Here is a 14,432-nt window from a genome sequence, read left to right as displayed (position 1 = left end):
AAGCCGTGAGCATGCGTGTTTTTCATATGGGACTGCGACGTGCTTACCACGATACGAAGCCAATCAAGCTAGGTTATACTTCATATGAAAGTGTTTCCGGATGAAAGGAGACTACTACTAGTTTGTGATAAAGTCTTGAAAGTTGCTTATGTCTAATTCCTATTGCAAATAAGAAGTTTTTGCGTCTCTTTTTTTGGGCAGTTCTCTTTGTTAGACGAAACTGTTGTCAGCAGGATAGCCAGATAGCTTAAGTCATACTTCTTGGTCAGTTCATTGCAGTGACAGTCTGACAGTGACAGTTAACTAACTAGCAGCATGGGACGAAAAAAGCAGGGAAAGTTTGTCCGTCCTGACAACAAGGGCAAAGACAAACGTCACAAAATGAAAGGGAAATCTTTAGAGGCCTTTACAGAAGAAATGCACACTGCTTTGGAAGGTAGTGTATTGATTATCTCTAATGCAAAAATGTTTAACATGTTGGCTGTAAGGCATGCTATTTACATTAGCGTCAGCATCATGAAATGCTGTTTACACTAGGAAAAAGTGCCCATTGCTCAGGACTGATAACACTCGATATGGTGTAAACTCTTGAGAGATCTGAAATTGTGAACTTTCTCTCCTCAGCAAGTCTTCACAGGGAGGAAGGAGCAGAGGCCCCTCAGGTGAAGCTTCCTTGCCCACTTGCCATGTGGGAGTTGGGTCACTGCGATCCCAAACGTTGTACTGGCAGAAAGTTGGTGAGGAAGGGCTTTGTACGCAACCTGAGACTCAATCAGAGATTCAACGGGCTCATACTGAGTCCAATGGGCACGAAGTATGTGACGCCAGCAGACAGGTTTGTTCAGCTGTTTCCTCTGTACTTCAGCCAATGAAATCAAAGAATCTGTAGCCATAGACCACCTCATATAACTATTTATATACACATTTTGATGCACACCTGTTTAGTTACTCATTAACAAGTGTTCTCAGGGTGAAAATGTTTTTTTTTTTTATTGTTCAGAGTAACAACAGTAGGTGAAATAAACACGCGTTAGGACCATGAAATACAAAAGAACATCTATTAAAATACAATGTGGACTCTTGAAGTAAATTAGATACGGCAGCAGAAGACCACACTGGGTCAGCTAAGAACAGGAAACTGAGGCAACAATTCACACAAGTTCATCAAAACTGAACAAAAGTTTTTGGAAAAAGGTTGCCTGCTCTGATGAGTCTCGATTTCTGCTGACACATTTGGATGGTAAACAACACAAAAGCATGGATCCATCCTGCCTTGTATCAGCAAGTCCAGCTGCTGCTGCTGGTGTAAATGTGTGGAAATATTTTGTCGGCACACTTTGGTCCCTAAAGTACCAACAGAGTAGTGATTTAGCACCACAGACTACTTGAGTTTTGGTTCTGATGATGTCCATCCCTTTATGGCCACAGTGTACCCATCTCATGGTAGCTGCTTCCATCATCTAAGCCTGGTTTCTTGACTGTAGTAAAATGACAGCTTCAATTGCCAGATCTCAATCCAGAAGTTTTGAATCATGGATGTATATCTACAACAACTGTTATATTCTGTCATGTCGATATGTACCAAAATCTCTGAGGAACAAGGTTTCAAACTCCTTGTTGAATCTATTCCATGAAGAATTAAGCTAGTTGGGAAGGCAAAAGGGGTACAACCCAGGACTAGTAAAGTGTACTTAATAAAGTGTCCCCTGAGTGTAAAGGCCCTCCTTTTAGGTTTATTACTTGATTATTTACTCCATGTAGAGCTTGATCTTAAAGATCAGTCATATTAAAAACTTGAGACATTCCAATGCATTGTTATATTAAAACAAATGTTACTATATCAAAGTGTTTTGTTGGTTATGAAAATTAAATAAATTCTATAATTTGTGTCACTGTTGTGATGCAATCCAAAGCGATTTTTTTCTCTCCATGTTTTGTCTGCACAGAGAGATTGTGGCCAACAATGGGCTCGCAGTGATTGATTGCTCCTGGGCCAAACTGGAGGAGACACCCTTCAATAAGATGGTTGGAAGTCATCCCAGGTTACTGCCGTACCTCGTAGCTGCGAACCCTGTAAATTATGGCAAGCCTTGCAAGTTGTCCTGCGTTGAAGCTTTTGCTGCCACGTTCTGCATCGTAGGTAAGGGTTTAGGTTTAGTTATTCAGGAATACCGCAGCAACTGCTTTTTGTGTCTTGTTTTGGTTATGGCAGTTAAACTGTGACATATTGTTTCTGATATTGCAGGTTTTGAGGAACTGGCATTGCTCTTATTGAAGAAATTCAAATGGGGGACAACGTTTCTGGAGCTCAATAAAGTCCTGCTTGGCCGCTACGCTGCTTGTCAGTCGGAAGAAGAGCTCCTTGGTGTAGAGAAAGAGTTTCTCACTTCTAAACCAGAGGAAGAGGAGGAGTTTGGTAAATAACCTGGGGTTTTACGCAGTGTCTGGGTTTGTGTAGCAGTGGAGGTAGAGGGTCACTGTGTTTTGGTTCAACCTCTTTCCTATTTTAGCTGTAGTTTGGCTTCATGTACAAGTAGTGGATCTTAAATAAATCACATTTATTGGACTTTAAGAGCTTTTAGATGACAGTTTCCAGTTTTAGTAACTGTTAAGTTTTAGTCGCATTTTTGTATCTTTGTAACTGTTGCAAGAACAATAAAAAAAAACATAGCATATGAAACATACAATAACAAGGCAAACACTGGGTGTTGTGATAGCAACAATATAACAATAAATAACAATATAACAATTTGGAAAAAATATGTAAATGATTTAGTGCAAAATGAGACCTGCTGTAGTGCAGTTAAAAGTGGGCATGGATCATCAGTGTTTGCATTAGCTCCTACTACAAAGTAGTGATTTTTTTCTGGCAAAGAAACTTTGATTGTCTTTTGGGGTTACTGGTAAAACATTAGCTGTGTTAACCCTAAAACACTAAAACAGAACGCAGAAATCACGCAGCAGCAAAGCAGAAAACAAAGAGGCTGAAACAAGAAAATAAGACTAAAGCGGGAAGTTGTGTTGAAGTGGCTAGCTGTTGCATCACTTTAGATTTCCTAATAACAAATACAAACTAGAAAAAAAATGACTTAGAAGGTAATTAGTTCTTGAAGGACCTCCTGAGTGCAAAAATCTGGAGCCACTCATGAGTGTTTCATATTTTGCGTAGAAAATGCAACGTAGGTGCAGTGATTTATTCAGACACATGCAAACAAATATGGAAATATAGCGTATAAGGCTAATATTATTCTAATGAGGTTGAAATTGAATATTTGATGTGACCACATTTATTCATCAACACAGCCTGAACTATTTCTGACTAGATTTCTGGTCCTTTTCTTTAAGTAGTCTTCATAAATGGTTCTCCAGGCTTCTTGAAGGACATTCATTCTTGGATGTTGGCTGCCTTTAGTTCTGTTCTCTGTCAAGAAGATCCCATACTGCTTCAGTAATGTTGAGGCCCAGGCTCTGGGGAGGCCGATCCATGACTGATAGTGTTCAACTGTCTGTTTTTCTATCCAGTTATGCTATTACTGCATTGGCAGTGTGTTTGCTGAAAAATTGAAGGCGCTGCCAGTTAGATGCTTTCCACATGGTGGTATCACCAGATAGTGGATGAAAATTTGAATGTACATTCTTAAGTGTGTAAATTTTGGCAAGATACATTTTCCCAGCACCTCCTGAACTTCTCTGTATATAATGATGATGATTTGAATCAAAAATGTAAAATATTTTAATACTCCATTTTTTTTCAGTCCAGTACTTCTTGTTTCCCTTCTTTAAGAATGGATTCTTGACATGGATTCCATTCATCTGACAGCATTGCTGATGAAGCAGTAGAAGGATCTTTCTTTAAAACATGACTTCCAGATGTTTCTGTTTACTGTAGGTAGTATCTTTAGGCCTGCCACTTTCTCTTGTCTTCCATTTGTCTAGTTTCTTCAAATTCTTTAAGGACATATGAAGACCATTTCGAGATGAGCCAAGGTTTTAGCTAAAAGCTCTTTGGGAATCACCTTGTTGGTGTAAAAATACTATTTCATGCTTGTTAAGCTGTTATCTTTGGGATTTTCATAAATTCAACAAAATAAATGAGAACAAATGATGCGTTTTTGTAACAAGAAAGTGCCTAAAGATACAAATTAAAGTTGGTTCTTGGCTTAATTTTCTGCAGTGTAGAAACAACAAAGGTCATCTCTTGAGTTGGGTCCCTTTGTGTGTTTGATTAATTCACGAGTCTGTGTTAAGTGGCTTGGTGGTCAGGTATTGGACTGGATTGAAAATGAGTGAAAAAGCAGCCACTATCCAAAGACAAACTTTGAAAGAGGTTCAGAGAGCCTGGAGAACTATTGCTTGAAACCACTTTGTAAGCAAATATTAAGAAATGAGGGATTTTTGCACAGTATTGTTGGTCATAATCAACTGTTTGATTCAAATGTATTTTTATTTTGGAAAGGTTCACTTTAGAAATGGCTTAATCTGAGTAATTGCTAATGAATAATTAGAATAATTTTTATAGTTTCTTGTTGTGACTCACATTTGCTAAATTGTCACGGGGAAACCAGTGTTCTCATATTTGTTTATAAGATATAAAACTCGTATTATTCTTAAGACTTTAAAGACACTTAGTAATGAATATTCCAAGGGGAAATAAATGTCATTATGAACTGTTTTATCTGATTGATTATTCTGTGGACATTGATATAACTGTTCCTTGCATTGTTTCCTTGCCTTGTAATCAGGCTGCCTTGTTGTTTCTTTTTCCTTTCCTTATTGGATTTTGACTCATTTAATTTTGCTTGCATCTCTGAACACATCTGGCTGTGATTAGGAAGTCAGTATCCAGGCTGATTGTCTGGAAATGTCTAGAATCTGGATGTGTATTTTTGTTGCTGAGTGACCTGTAGTGCTGAATTAACTGCCCTCGTAATGAAAGCTACACATCTGTTTTGTTCATAGATCCATTTGATGTTAACTCTGGAGTAGAATGCATGAATCTCAACAGACGTCAGTGGTAAGTATTGATCTAGCATTCATGTATCTATTACAATAATTGAATAAATGTACCAAGAAAACTTTGGTTATATTTGACTTTATATAAGTTAGTTCTCTTAGTGGTGATGTTTATATGGCATAAAAATTACCAGCATAATTTTAAAAATGGCAAGAATTCTCTTAAAATAGGCTTTAACGATTTGTTTCCTATGTTTACTGGGTTCATTTTTGTGTTTAGTGCACCTGTAGAAGATGACTCCAGTGAGGACACAGACTCCACAGAGGAAGATGACGAAGATGAGGCAGAAGATGAAGAAACGGAAAGCAATGAGGAGACAAAAACAAGCTCACATGACCATGATGAAGAAGAGGATTGAATCAAAGACTTTACACTAAATTATATTTCAACCTTGGGTTCTTTTTAATACACGACTGTTTTAAAATGCTCAAAAAATATTTTGGCACATATGAATGGTTATGTTTTGTTTTGTTTGCTTATATGTCTACGTAAATTAATGAACTTTGATGCATGTCAACTAAATAGAAATAAAATAAGGGTGTTTATTATTATTATTATTATTATTATTATTACTGACATTTACACATTATATTCTTGGTTTATTGACAAAATATTTATTGGATTAAACTTGTTTGTTGGAATATACTTGGTTGCCACAGTTTCAGTTTCACACAAAGCGTTTTATGGATATTGGTCATTTTTGTCAGTTTGGGTATTTAGGAGTGCTTCTTCACTTAAGTTTAGTTACACTTGAATAAAAAAAAGACCTGTAGATCCTTCTTACTGCCATATATTCAAAGTTAGTCTAAAACGGGAGTTTGTAGGCCACGTCTACTGCGGTATTTGAATATCCACAACTGCTACCGCCTGACTCCGGCCCTATCAGTAAGATGAAGTTCAGTAGGTTGTTAATGTGGCGAGGGGGCGGACACAGCGGGACTCTCCTCTGCTGTCCTGCGGTAACATTGTTGTGGAACGACGTCACAGCTCGAAAATGAAGGCGCAGAGGCAGCCATTACTGGAGCTTCTCTAATTATTTTATTCCAAATAAATACTCGCTGAAAACTCTCATGGCAAGAGCTACAAGTCAGGTGGTAAGTGTTACAACTTTGCCGTGAATACCAGCTCGAAGCCGGTGCTCAAAATGGTCAGTGTAGAGGCTTTGTGGGGATAAATAGTTACGTCGGGCCTTCATTTGAAGAGCAGTGCTAGCTGAAGGAGATCGCTTAGCCTTACGACTCACTAGCAGCTTGCTAGTTTGCTAATGTTGGCTATCGCAACACGCAGTGTTTGCCTTGTTAATTTGGATCGTCAAATCTCACACAGTATTCATGAGTCACACTTTCTCGACTTATTTGGGCCTTTTGAAACGCTTACCAGTACACGATAATAGTTACACGGGACACATGAGCGTTTTCCTCTACCAGTAACTATTGGCTATTGATAGCTTAACAGGTTCGCGCTTTCGATATCCCCGTTTGCTAGCAGGCTAGCATTAGCATTATTGCGTTCTTCCATTGGTTAGCATATATTTTGAAGGAAAGCGTTGTGCTATTAGAGTGTCAACTTTCAAATCTTCATATAAACGGCAGGAAACTAACTTTGAACACGATTAAGTGACGTTTCTTGAAAATGCCACACGGTTTTGAAGTTGCTTGTGTTGCCTGATTTGCTAACGTTAGCTAATTGACTGTTGGCGTTAAGTTTGTAACTCACTGTCAGCGATGGCCGGCATTATTTGACAAGCCAGCAGGAGCTAACATTAGCTTGTTAGCAAGGTAAGTTCGCACAGGGCGGTTGTTTCACGACTTCCCAGAGTTAGGAAAACGTTATTCGGCGTTTTCCTCCAACCATTACATGCCTGACCAATAGCAGTGACTCAGTAGGTAGTTATATGGCTAGCTGAAATAGGCCGGAATAGGCAGCTAAAATAATGGCCACACCTTGGTTTTGAATGAGAAAAAGCTAGGCCAACTGAACTAATTAAACGTAAACTGAACTGCCAGATAAACTACACACTTATTGTTCGGGTAATTCAATGTGTTTCTATATAAATGACACCGGTACCGGGAATTTTTAGGAAGCACTATCTTTAAGTTTTAAACAGGCAGTTTGTGTGCCTCATCTGCCATGTCAGTTTGATTATGTACACATAGATGGTGTGAGTTCAGCGCAGTTTGTCTCAAGTATCACTGTCATATGAAAAATTAACTTTGACATAGTTTTTACAGCCTGAACACAGGTGGGTGGGACCACCAGGCTCAGAAGTGGCTCCTTAAGCAGTTCCTTCTTATCACTGTTAGACTTTGGTCTACAAGTGGTCTCACTTGTAGTAGTATGTTTAGGTTATTGTAATTTACAGAACTATAAGCAACAATAATTTTAAGCCAGCAGCCTGTAAAGTGCTTCGTGTAATATGTGAGTACATTGCTTTCTCTTCATGTGTCATATGTATACTTTGTGAAAGAGATTTAAGATTCAGGATTAATTATTATCATAACACAACGCAAGGTTGCACAACAAAATTCTACATGGAGTTCCTTCATGCTAATAAAGAACTGCATAGCAATGTAGATATAGCTATCATTAAAAAAATAATTAATTAATTTAGTTAATTTTCATGATGGAGTGCAATGAGAAAGTTCAGAGATTTCAAAGCATATGAAAGAAAATTCTTCAAAGTGTTGTTTACACCAGTGGGAACTTTCAGGTGTCAGTAGAGTGAGAAGACTGTGGTTGTGGTGGGTAACTTCTTTTAGTTTCATCTATGTAAACATCTCAACTCACCTTTGTCACTGGTGCCGGTGATGTTCTAGGAAGCTCATGTTTTTCAGTAATTAAGTTTAGCTGCTTTTGTCGTGTGTTCTTTGGGCCATCTAATCTGTATTTTGACAACTAATAACCGCATCAATTACTAAATCCATCGCAGACTGATGGAAAAACCTGAAATTCCTCATTTAAGTGATAGTTTAAAGTGCTGAATAACAAAACACATTTTCTTTATGCATTCATTTTTATTGAAAACGTTATTGAAATGTTAAATTGTTACTATTTTATCCTTATATTTTTGTCGTCACTGTTATGTTCAATCCAGTAATAGTTCAGATGGATATACAGTCCCTTAGCTTTCTCAAGTAAAGAGCCTTTCCACATGTGAATTGTTATTTACCTGTGTCACCCTGCTTAATAACAAATTCTTTATGGTCTCTCTTTTTCTTACAGTATGATGTTGTGCCCATTCAGCCCAGCGTTGTCATCTGTTCCTGCTCGCATCCATCAATGGTAAGAAACCACCCTGACTCCTGCTCGCCAATTGCAATCCCAGGCGCAAGCAGCAGCCACGGCCCCAGCATGGAGGGCGCAGCCTCACAGGCTTGTGCTGTAGGAGCATCTGCTAGCAGCCAGGCCCCACAGCTCTGCACACAGCCAGCCGTCCAGGCTTCTCAGCCACGCAAAAAGAGGCCAGAGGACTTTAAATTTGGCAAGATACTGGGAGAGGGCTCCTTCTCAACGGTATGTAACTTACATTCCACTTAGCTTTTGAAATGTGCCGAGGAAGATGTTGCTACATGCTAATGTTATTTTGATTAATGTACTTGGATGAGTCATGCTGAGTTAATTTTAGGTGAAGTGACAAGTAAGCCCAAGGAAATATTATTATTTTCCCTCAACATCTGACTGGTTGGTTACATGCCATATCATCTCACTGTTGTTTCTTATGCTTAGGTTGTCCTGGCAAGAGAGCAGGCAACAGGGAAAGAATATGCAAGTAAGTAATAACGTATAATGAGTTAGACTAAAATGAAAAAGTTGCTGGGTTTACATCTACTAATATTCTCTTTTCTCTCCTTTAGTTAAGATTTTAGAGAAACGCCATATTGTGAAGGAGAACAAAACCCAGTATGTGAAACGAGAGAGGGATTTGATGTCAAGTCTTGATCACCCGTTCTTTGTCAAACTCTACTTCACATTTCAAGATGATGAGAAGCTGTGTATCCTTTTAACAAATTCAGTCTATCAAGGCCTATTTCCTAACACGTGTTTTACTGTTTTGTTTAAGAAGTTTTCCTTAACCAGTCTGTCTTAGATTTTGGTCTTAGTTATGCTAAGAACGGCGAGCTCCTGAAATACATTCGCAAAATTGGTTCATTTGATGAGACCTGCACTAGATTCTACTCAGCTGAAATAGTTTGTTCTCTAGAATACCTACACAATAAGGGGATAATACACAGGTAAGACAACACCCTTTGTTTTGTCCTTTTTGCAAGTTTTGCTATAAAAATTTCACTTGCTGCTAAGCGTTTGTTTTTGCTCACAATTTTTATTGTTTTAATTTCAGAGATCTGAAACCAGAAAATATTCTTCTGAGTGAAGAGATGCACATTCAGATAACAGATTTTGGAACAGCAAAACAGTTACCATCAGACAGTAAACAAGGTATAATCACAGTGCTGATTTTCTTTATGCTCCTTGTGGCAAAGTATGACCAGCATAAATATAGTCTTAACTGACTTCAAGGGACTGAGCATAAGTTTCAGAAATCTGCTGTTATTAATATCACTGAGTGAATCCAATATATTGACAAAGTTCACTTGTTCATGCTACTAACAGACTTATAGCTAACTTGGGTAACTGCCCCTGCTTTTGCTTTGACTGTAGAAAGCAGTTGACGGTTACACATCAGCTTTGTTCTGTGGTTTGATTATGGCTGAAAGCAATGCAATCTTTGTAGCTGGTGAAGTAACTTGCAAGCTTGTCACCTATGTTAGATTACAATCTTTTTGCACAGTAGAAAAGCATTTAATACATGCTGCATAGAACATGTTTAAGAAAGGAGAACTTGTCTTTTTACCCTTTTGTTTGTTTGTTTGGTTTTTTTTTTGTTTTTTTTTTTGGCAGCGAGAGCAAACTCGTTTGTTGGAACAGCGCAGTATGTGTCTCCAGAGCTACTAACAGAGAAATCAGCCTGCAAGAGGTAATGAGATTTTTATTAGGTTTTTCAGCTCAGCGTGGACATCATTCCTGCAATTTTATAACTGTTTACTTTTTAATTTTTAGCTCTGACCTGTGGGCCTTGGGATGTATTATCTATCAGCTGGTGGCTGGTTTACCACCATTCAGAGCTGGGTAAGAACTACTGTGTTTACAAAACTCAATTTTTCTTAATTGTTTTTTTCAAGTGCAAAAAATCTGAACCAAACACACCAATGTTCACTAGTTACACTTTTTCTTTTCTCTTTAATTGCTGTAGAAATGAGTACCTGATATTCCAGAAAATAATAAAGCTGGAGTATGAATTCCCAGAGAAATTCTTCCCCAAAGCTAAGGATCTTGTTGAACGGCTTTTGGTATGTCATTGCATATCACAATAACACATTTCAACCTCCTTTGGTAATAATTTGGAAATAAGTTAATCAGTTACCTGTTTAGAAGTTGGCTATTTACGTTTTATTTAAATTTCAGTCATTGGACCCAACCAAGCGGCTTGGCTGTGAAGAGATGGGAGGGTACGAACCACTGAAGCAGCACCCCTTCTTTGACACCATCTCCTGGAGTGACCTTCACCTACAGACACCTCCCAAGCTCACACCCTACCTGCCAGCAATGTCTGAAGATGATGAGGACTGCTATGGAAATGTAAGATATTTTACTTTACTATGGTAACAGTCTTGGTATGTTTTTTTTGTTTGTTTTGGTCTGTTGTTTGCTCATTCAAAGAGAGCATCAGGTTTGAGACCTTGTTGAAGCTTAGAGATTCATCCAAACTGTAAACAAGTCATAAATTATCAGCATAACATCAATGCACCTTTCATAACGAGACACTGTCTCTTTATGACTCTCAGTACGATGACCTCCTGAGCCAGTTCAGCAACATGCAGGTGGCCCCGTCCAGCTCATCACACTCCCTGTCGCCACATGACTCGACGCCGCCGCAGAGGTCCAGCAGCAACATTGAGCAGTATATCCACGACCTGGACAACAACTCCTTTGAGCTGGACCTGCAGTTCACTGAAGAAGAGAAGCAGTTATTGCTGGATAAACAGACCACTGGAAACCCCTGGTAACCCCTTCCATCTCTCCATCCCTGTTAAAATGTCTGTGTCATGTGCTGTTCTTTGTTGGATGTATATCAAAACCAATTTTGAATCAATGTCTTTCTTGTATCCTGGAAATATTTTTCACTGCACTGGAAACCATAAGAGATTTTTGGTGAATGATTTAGAAATGTGGATTAACAATTAGTTATGTTACTTTGTTTTTAAAAAATTGTGTAGTTACATTTGCGTTTTTGTGTATCAACACAGGCACCAGTTTGTGGAGAATAACCTAATCCTGAAAATGGGCCCAGTGGATAAACGAAAGGTGTGTGTGTGTGTGTGTGTGTGTGTGTGTGTGTGTGTGTGTGTGTGTGAATTCTACAGCATATATTTGAATCCTTAATATTACTTTATTGCATTGTTTCAGTATTTAAAAAAAGACATCTTTTAGTACTTTACACTATTCTGCCAGCTAGACTCTGTGGAGTTTTCCAGTTTGAGTTGGCTACAGATCAGTGAAGTCACTTCCCTTTGCTTTTCACTGCTGTCAAATGGGAAGTAAAGGGGAATTCCCTGTTGTACTGTGCAAAAGTGTCACTGGCCTCGTAGCCCCCTCTGTTGGTGAAGCAATGAGATGTTTGCATTCCTTTGCAGGGTCTGTTCGCCCGACGGAGACAGCTGCTTCTCACTGAAGGACCACACCTGTACTACGTGGATCCTGTCAACAGGGTCCTGAAGGGGGAGATTCCTTGGTCCTTAGAGTTACGCCCCGAGGCCAAGAACTTCAAAACCTTCTTTGTTCACACGGTACACAATTATTGATTTGTGATGCCTTTTTGACAGATCTTAATATTTTCCTTCAGTTTTATATAAAATAAATTTTAAAAATATGTAAATGTTTTTCCTATGATGTTTGCAGCCTAACCGGACATACTATTTGATGGACCCCAGCGGGAATGCAGACAGATGGTGTAAGAAGATCCAGGAAGTGTGGAGAAAGATCTATCAAAGGCACCAAAACCCTGGCCTATAGGAGCACAGGTTCACCCTGTGCCCACTCCTCTTTAGCTCTGAGGCCAATCACTGAGCAGAGTAACACCCTCTTTAGTGCCCTTCATCACCGCAATGTAAACAAACTCTTAGAGACGCTGGCATCTAGACCTTGTTTGTTTTCCTGAGTAGAACCATGGGAAAAATACAACTTTGGATTTAGGGTTGCTTTGCTTGTTCTTTGTGCTCTCTGTGAGGCTTCTATTGCATTTTTCCATGTATGGATGATAAGACTTCCACCATGCACATCTGCTTTTTGTACATTCTGCGGGGGTGGGCAAGGGGGGGAGGAGGACAAGCTTTGTCTTGTAGAGTGACAAGTTGGGTACCGCTGCGACTATCTCAAACGCAAGGACTGGTTTCCTGCTTCGATGATGACACAAAATCTTGCTTTTGTGGACCAGCGCCTCTCATGATATCTTTATTAAACCATATCCTAATCCTACATTGTATGTGCAAGCTGTAGTCAAGCCCCACTTTTAGTGCATATACTCTATAGATACTGTAAAATGGTTCAGTCTCACACGTTTACCAAACTCAGATCCTCTCTATTTTTGTCAGAACCCAAATATTTCCCTCGGTATTTGAGTTGTTTTTTTTTAGTCTCTCGGTACTTTGCTTATTGCAGTTAAGGTCTCTATATAATAATGCAGAGTGCCGGTCTGCAGTGAGACGTGGGTCTGAACCAGTCTCTGTATAAGTATGAGCCTTCCATAGCCGAGGATGTTTTGCTAACAGGGGGGTGGGTAAACATGCCACTAGCTTGTACTTCCTAATCATAACTTGCTTATCTTTCCTGCATGGCCAGTTTTTGTAGCTCAGCCTTGTCCGCTTCTCTCCTAGGGCACTGGAGATAAAGTTTATTCAAGTAAAGGTGGGTATTTTTGACTGCATTGGAAACCATAGAGACTATTGTTGAATGATTTGGTTGTTCTGTACCATTCACTGGCTATTTCTTTTGTGGTGTGAGTTCTTAATTTTTATTTTTTTTTTCTTTGGTTTTTTTATTTGGTGGAATAGTTCACTCATCTTCAGTATGCCCTATTCAAAACAAAATCTTATGTGCTGACCACCCCATGCTGAACAGAATACCACCATCATCAACAGAGATGCATACACATACTATCATTTTCAGAAGCAATCACAGTAAAGCTGTTGTCCCTGGACAATATGGCAAAACTGCCTCATTGGGCTCATTGGCCTATTTTTAATTTTTTTTTTAATTTTTCTTTTTCATTCTGATGTTTGGCCCAATAGAAATTAAACCGATTGATTTAACTTGTGCTCTTGTTTTAGAAATATGTATTATCATAATGCTTTTAATTTTTTTTGTCATAGTACCTTACGGTCTTTCCAAAGGTCCTCTTCCTTCAGCTGAGTCTGTATGTGCAGTGTGTGACTGGGGACCCTCTGGCCCAGGGCCAGATGTGGTTGGATGTCAGTCAAAGAATATCTATCTCATCCAAATAACCGATGAAATTGCTGTATCTGTCTATAAAGTTGAGGAAGCACGAGAAGTGTTTTCCCCTCTAGTTAGAAAAATTGTTTGAATCAAGTCGATGGCAGTCGGTTACATTGTATGTAGAAGCTCTACCTGGCTTGTAACTGACTAGAACTGTGATGTACAGATGATGTATTATTAAAATCTGAAGCAAGTAATGCAATGATATTAGGATACAGTTTTTGTATTTTTATTCTTGTATAAGGTTATTTGATGGCTATTGTTTAGCCTATAGTTCATTCTGTGTTATTTAAATTCTAATATATGAATCATATTTGGATTGAAGTCATGTTCAGGGGCCATGTTGTGTATGTATTGAGATGTAAAGCCTTTGAATGTGAATAATTATTGTAAACTATAATATTTTACAGCTTTTTTCTTACTATATCATACATTTTCTATTTGCTCAGTGATTTAATCATATTCTGATAATTTAATGAATCTGTTCATTCTCTCTGATTATTTGTGCGCTAGGTCAGTAGATGTTGAATGATGAATTTTCCACTTAATGCTTGGTAGTCCAGTAATTAAAGCATGTAGGGATTTAGGCATACCAATAAAGCCATGTGTCCTGTCTTCTGTCAACAGCCTGGGTCATGACAGTCAAGAAACCGCATCATTCAGTGGCAATGGCATCTCACATTTTGCAGCATGTAAATAAAGTACCGGCTCATTATCACTGTTTTTGTGTCCTGAAAATTACTTTAACGCGCTTTAGTGCTAACTTGACAAGCTTGTGTAAATACTTTAAGTATTCAGTGACAACCATAGGAGTACACGAAATCTAAGATTTATTTTTTCCACCTCAGTTCCAAAGATGTGCATTTTC

At 38.6% G+C, this 14,432-nt stretch overlaps 2 protein-coding genes across 3 annotated transcripts; both read left to right on the top strand.

The window, feature by feature from the left end:
* Positions 1-5: 5 nt before the first annotated feature.
* On the top strand, positions 6-5,767 carry tsr3 (TSR3 ribosome maturation factor). Its single transcript, XM_005939504.3, has 6 exons — positions 6-436; positions 625-835; positions 1,947-2,140; positions 2,246-2,416; positions 4,960-5,014; positions 5,234-5,767. Exons 1-6 carry the CDS (start codon positions 316-318, stop codon positions 5,370-5,372), a joined length of 891 nt encoding a protein of 296 aa, XP_005939566.1. The 5' UTR covers positions 6-315; the 3' UTR covers positions 5,373-5,767.
* A 142-nt stretch (positions 5,768-5,909) lies between these two features.
* Positions 5,910-14,285, top strand: pdpk1b (3-phosphoinositide dependent protein kinase 1b). Of its 2 annotated transcripts, none has more exons than XM_005939509.3 (14): positions 5,910-6,108; positions 8,237-8,527; positions 8,741-8,783; positions 8,869-9,006; positions 9,102-9,246; positions 9,354-9,451; positions 9,914-9,989; positions 10,073-10,141; positions 10,266-10,362; positions 10,478-10,651; positions 10,858-11,075; positions 11,320-11,377; positions 11,707-11,859; positions 11,972-14,285. In XM_005939509.3, the coding sequence occupies exons 1-14, from the start codon at positions 6,085-6,087 to the stop codon at positions 12,083-12,085; spliced, it is 1,698 nt and encodes a 565-aa protein (XP_005939571.1). In that variant the 5' UTR covers positions 5,910-6,084; the 3' UTR covers positions 12,086-14,285. The 2 variants fall into 2 exon arrangements, with proteins under 2 accessions (XP_005939571.1, XP_005939572.1); XM_005939510.3 differs by lacking the exon at positions 5,910-6,108 and adding an exon at positions 6,127-6,792.
* The last annotated feature ends 147 nt before the right edge of the window (positions 14,286-14,432 follow it).

This window comes from Haplochromis burtoni, unplaced genomic scaffold (genome assembly GCF_018398535.1).
Source record: "Haplochromis burtoni strain Fernald_Lab_line unplaced genomic scaffold, NCSU_Asbu1 Contig_268, whole genome shotgun sequence".
NCBI classification, from domain to species: domain Eukaryota; kingdom Metazoa; phylum Chordata; class Actinopteri; order Cichliformes; family Cichlidae; genus Haplochromis; species Haplochromis burtoni.
The sequence above is the reverse complement of the archived record's forward strand: the minus strand, read 5'-3'. Positions and strand labels throughout refer to the sequence as shown.

What these genes read in the sequence shown, in the direction of transcription:
- tsr3 (XM_005939504.3), top strand. Translation starts at nt 316, where the DNA reads ATGGGACGAAAAAAGCAGGGAAAGTTTGTCCGTCCTGACAACAAGGGC. An exon ending in AATGCACACTGCTTTGGAAG is followed by an intron (nt 437 to 624) that starts GTAGTGTATTGA and finishes TTCTCTCCTCAG; the next exon opens with CAAGTCTTCACAGGGAGGAA. An exon ending in AATCTCAACAGACGTCAGTG is followed by an intron (nt 5,015 to 5,233) that starts GTAAGTATTGAT and finishes TTTTGTGTTTAG; the next exon opens with TGCACCTGTAGAAGATGACT.
- pdpk1b (XM_005939509.3), top strand. Translation starts at nt 6,085, where the DNA reads ATGGCAAGAGCTACAAGTCAGGTG. An exon ending in GAGAGGGCTCCTTCTCAACG is followed by an intron (nt 8,528 to 8,740) that starts GTATGTAACTTA and finishes TCTTATGCTTAG; the next exon opens with GTTGTCCTGGCAAGAGAGCA. An exon ending in AATAAGGGGATAATACACAG is followed by an intron (nt 9,247 to 9,353) that starts GTAAGACAACAC and finishes TTTTAATTTCAG; the next exon opens with AGATCTGAAACCAGAAAATA.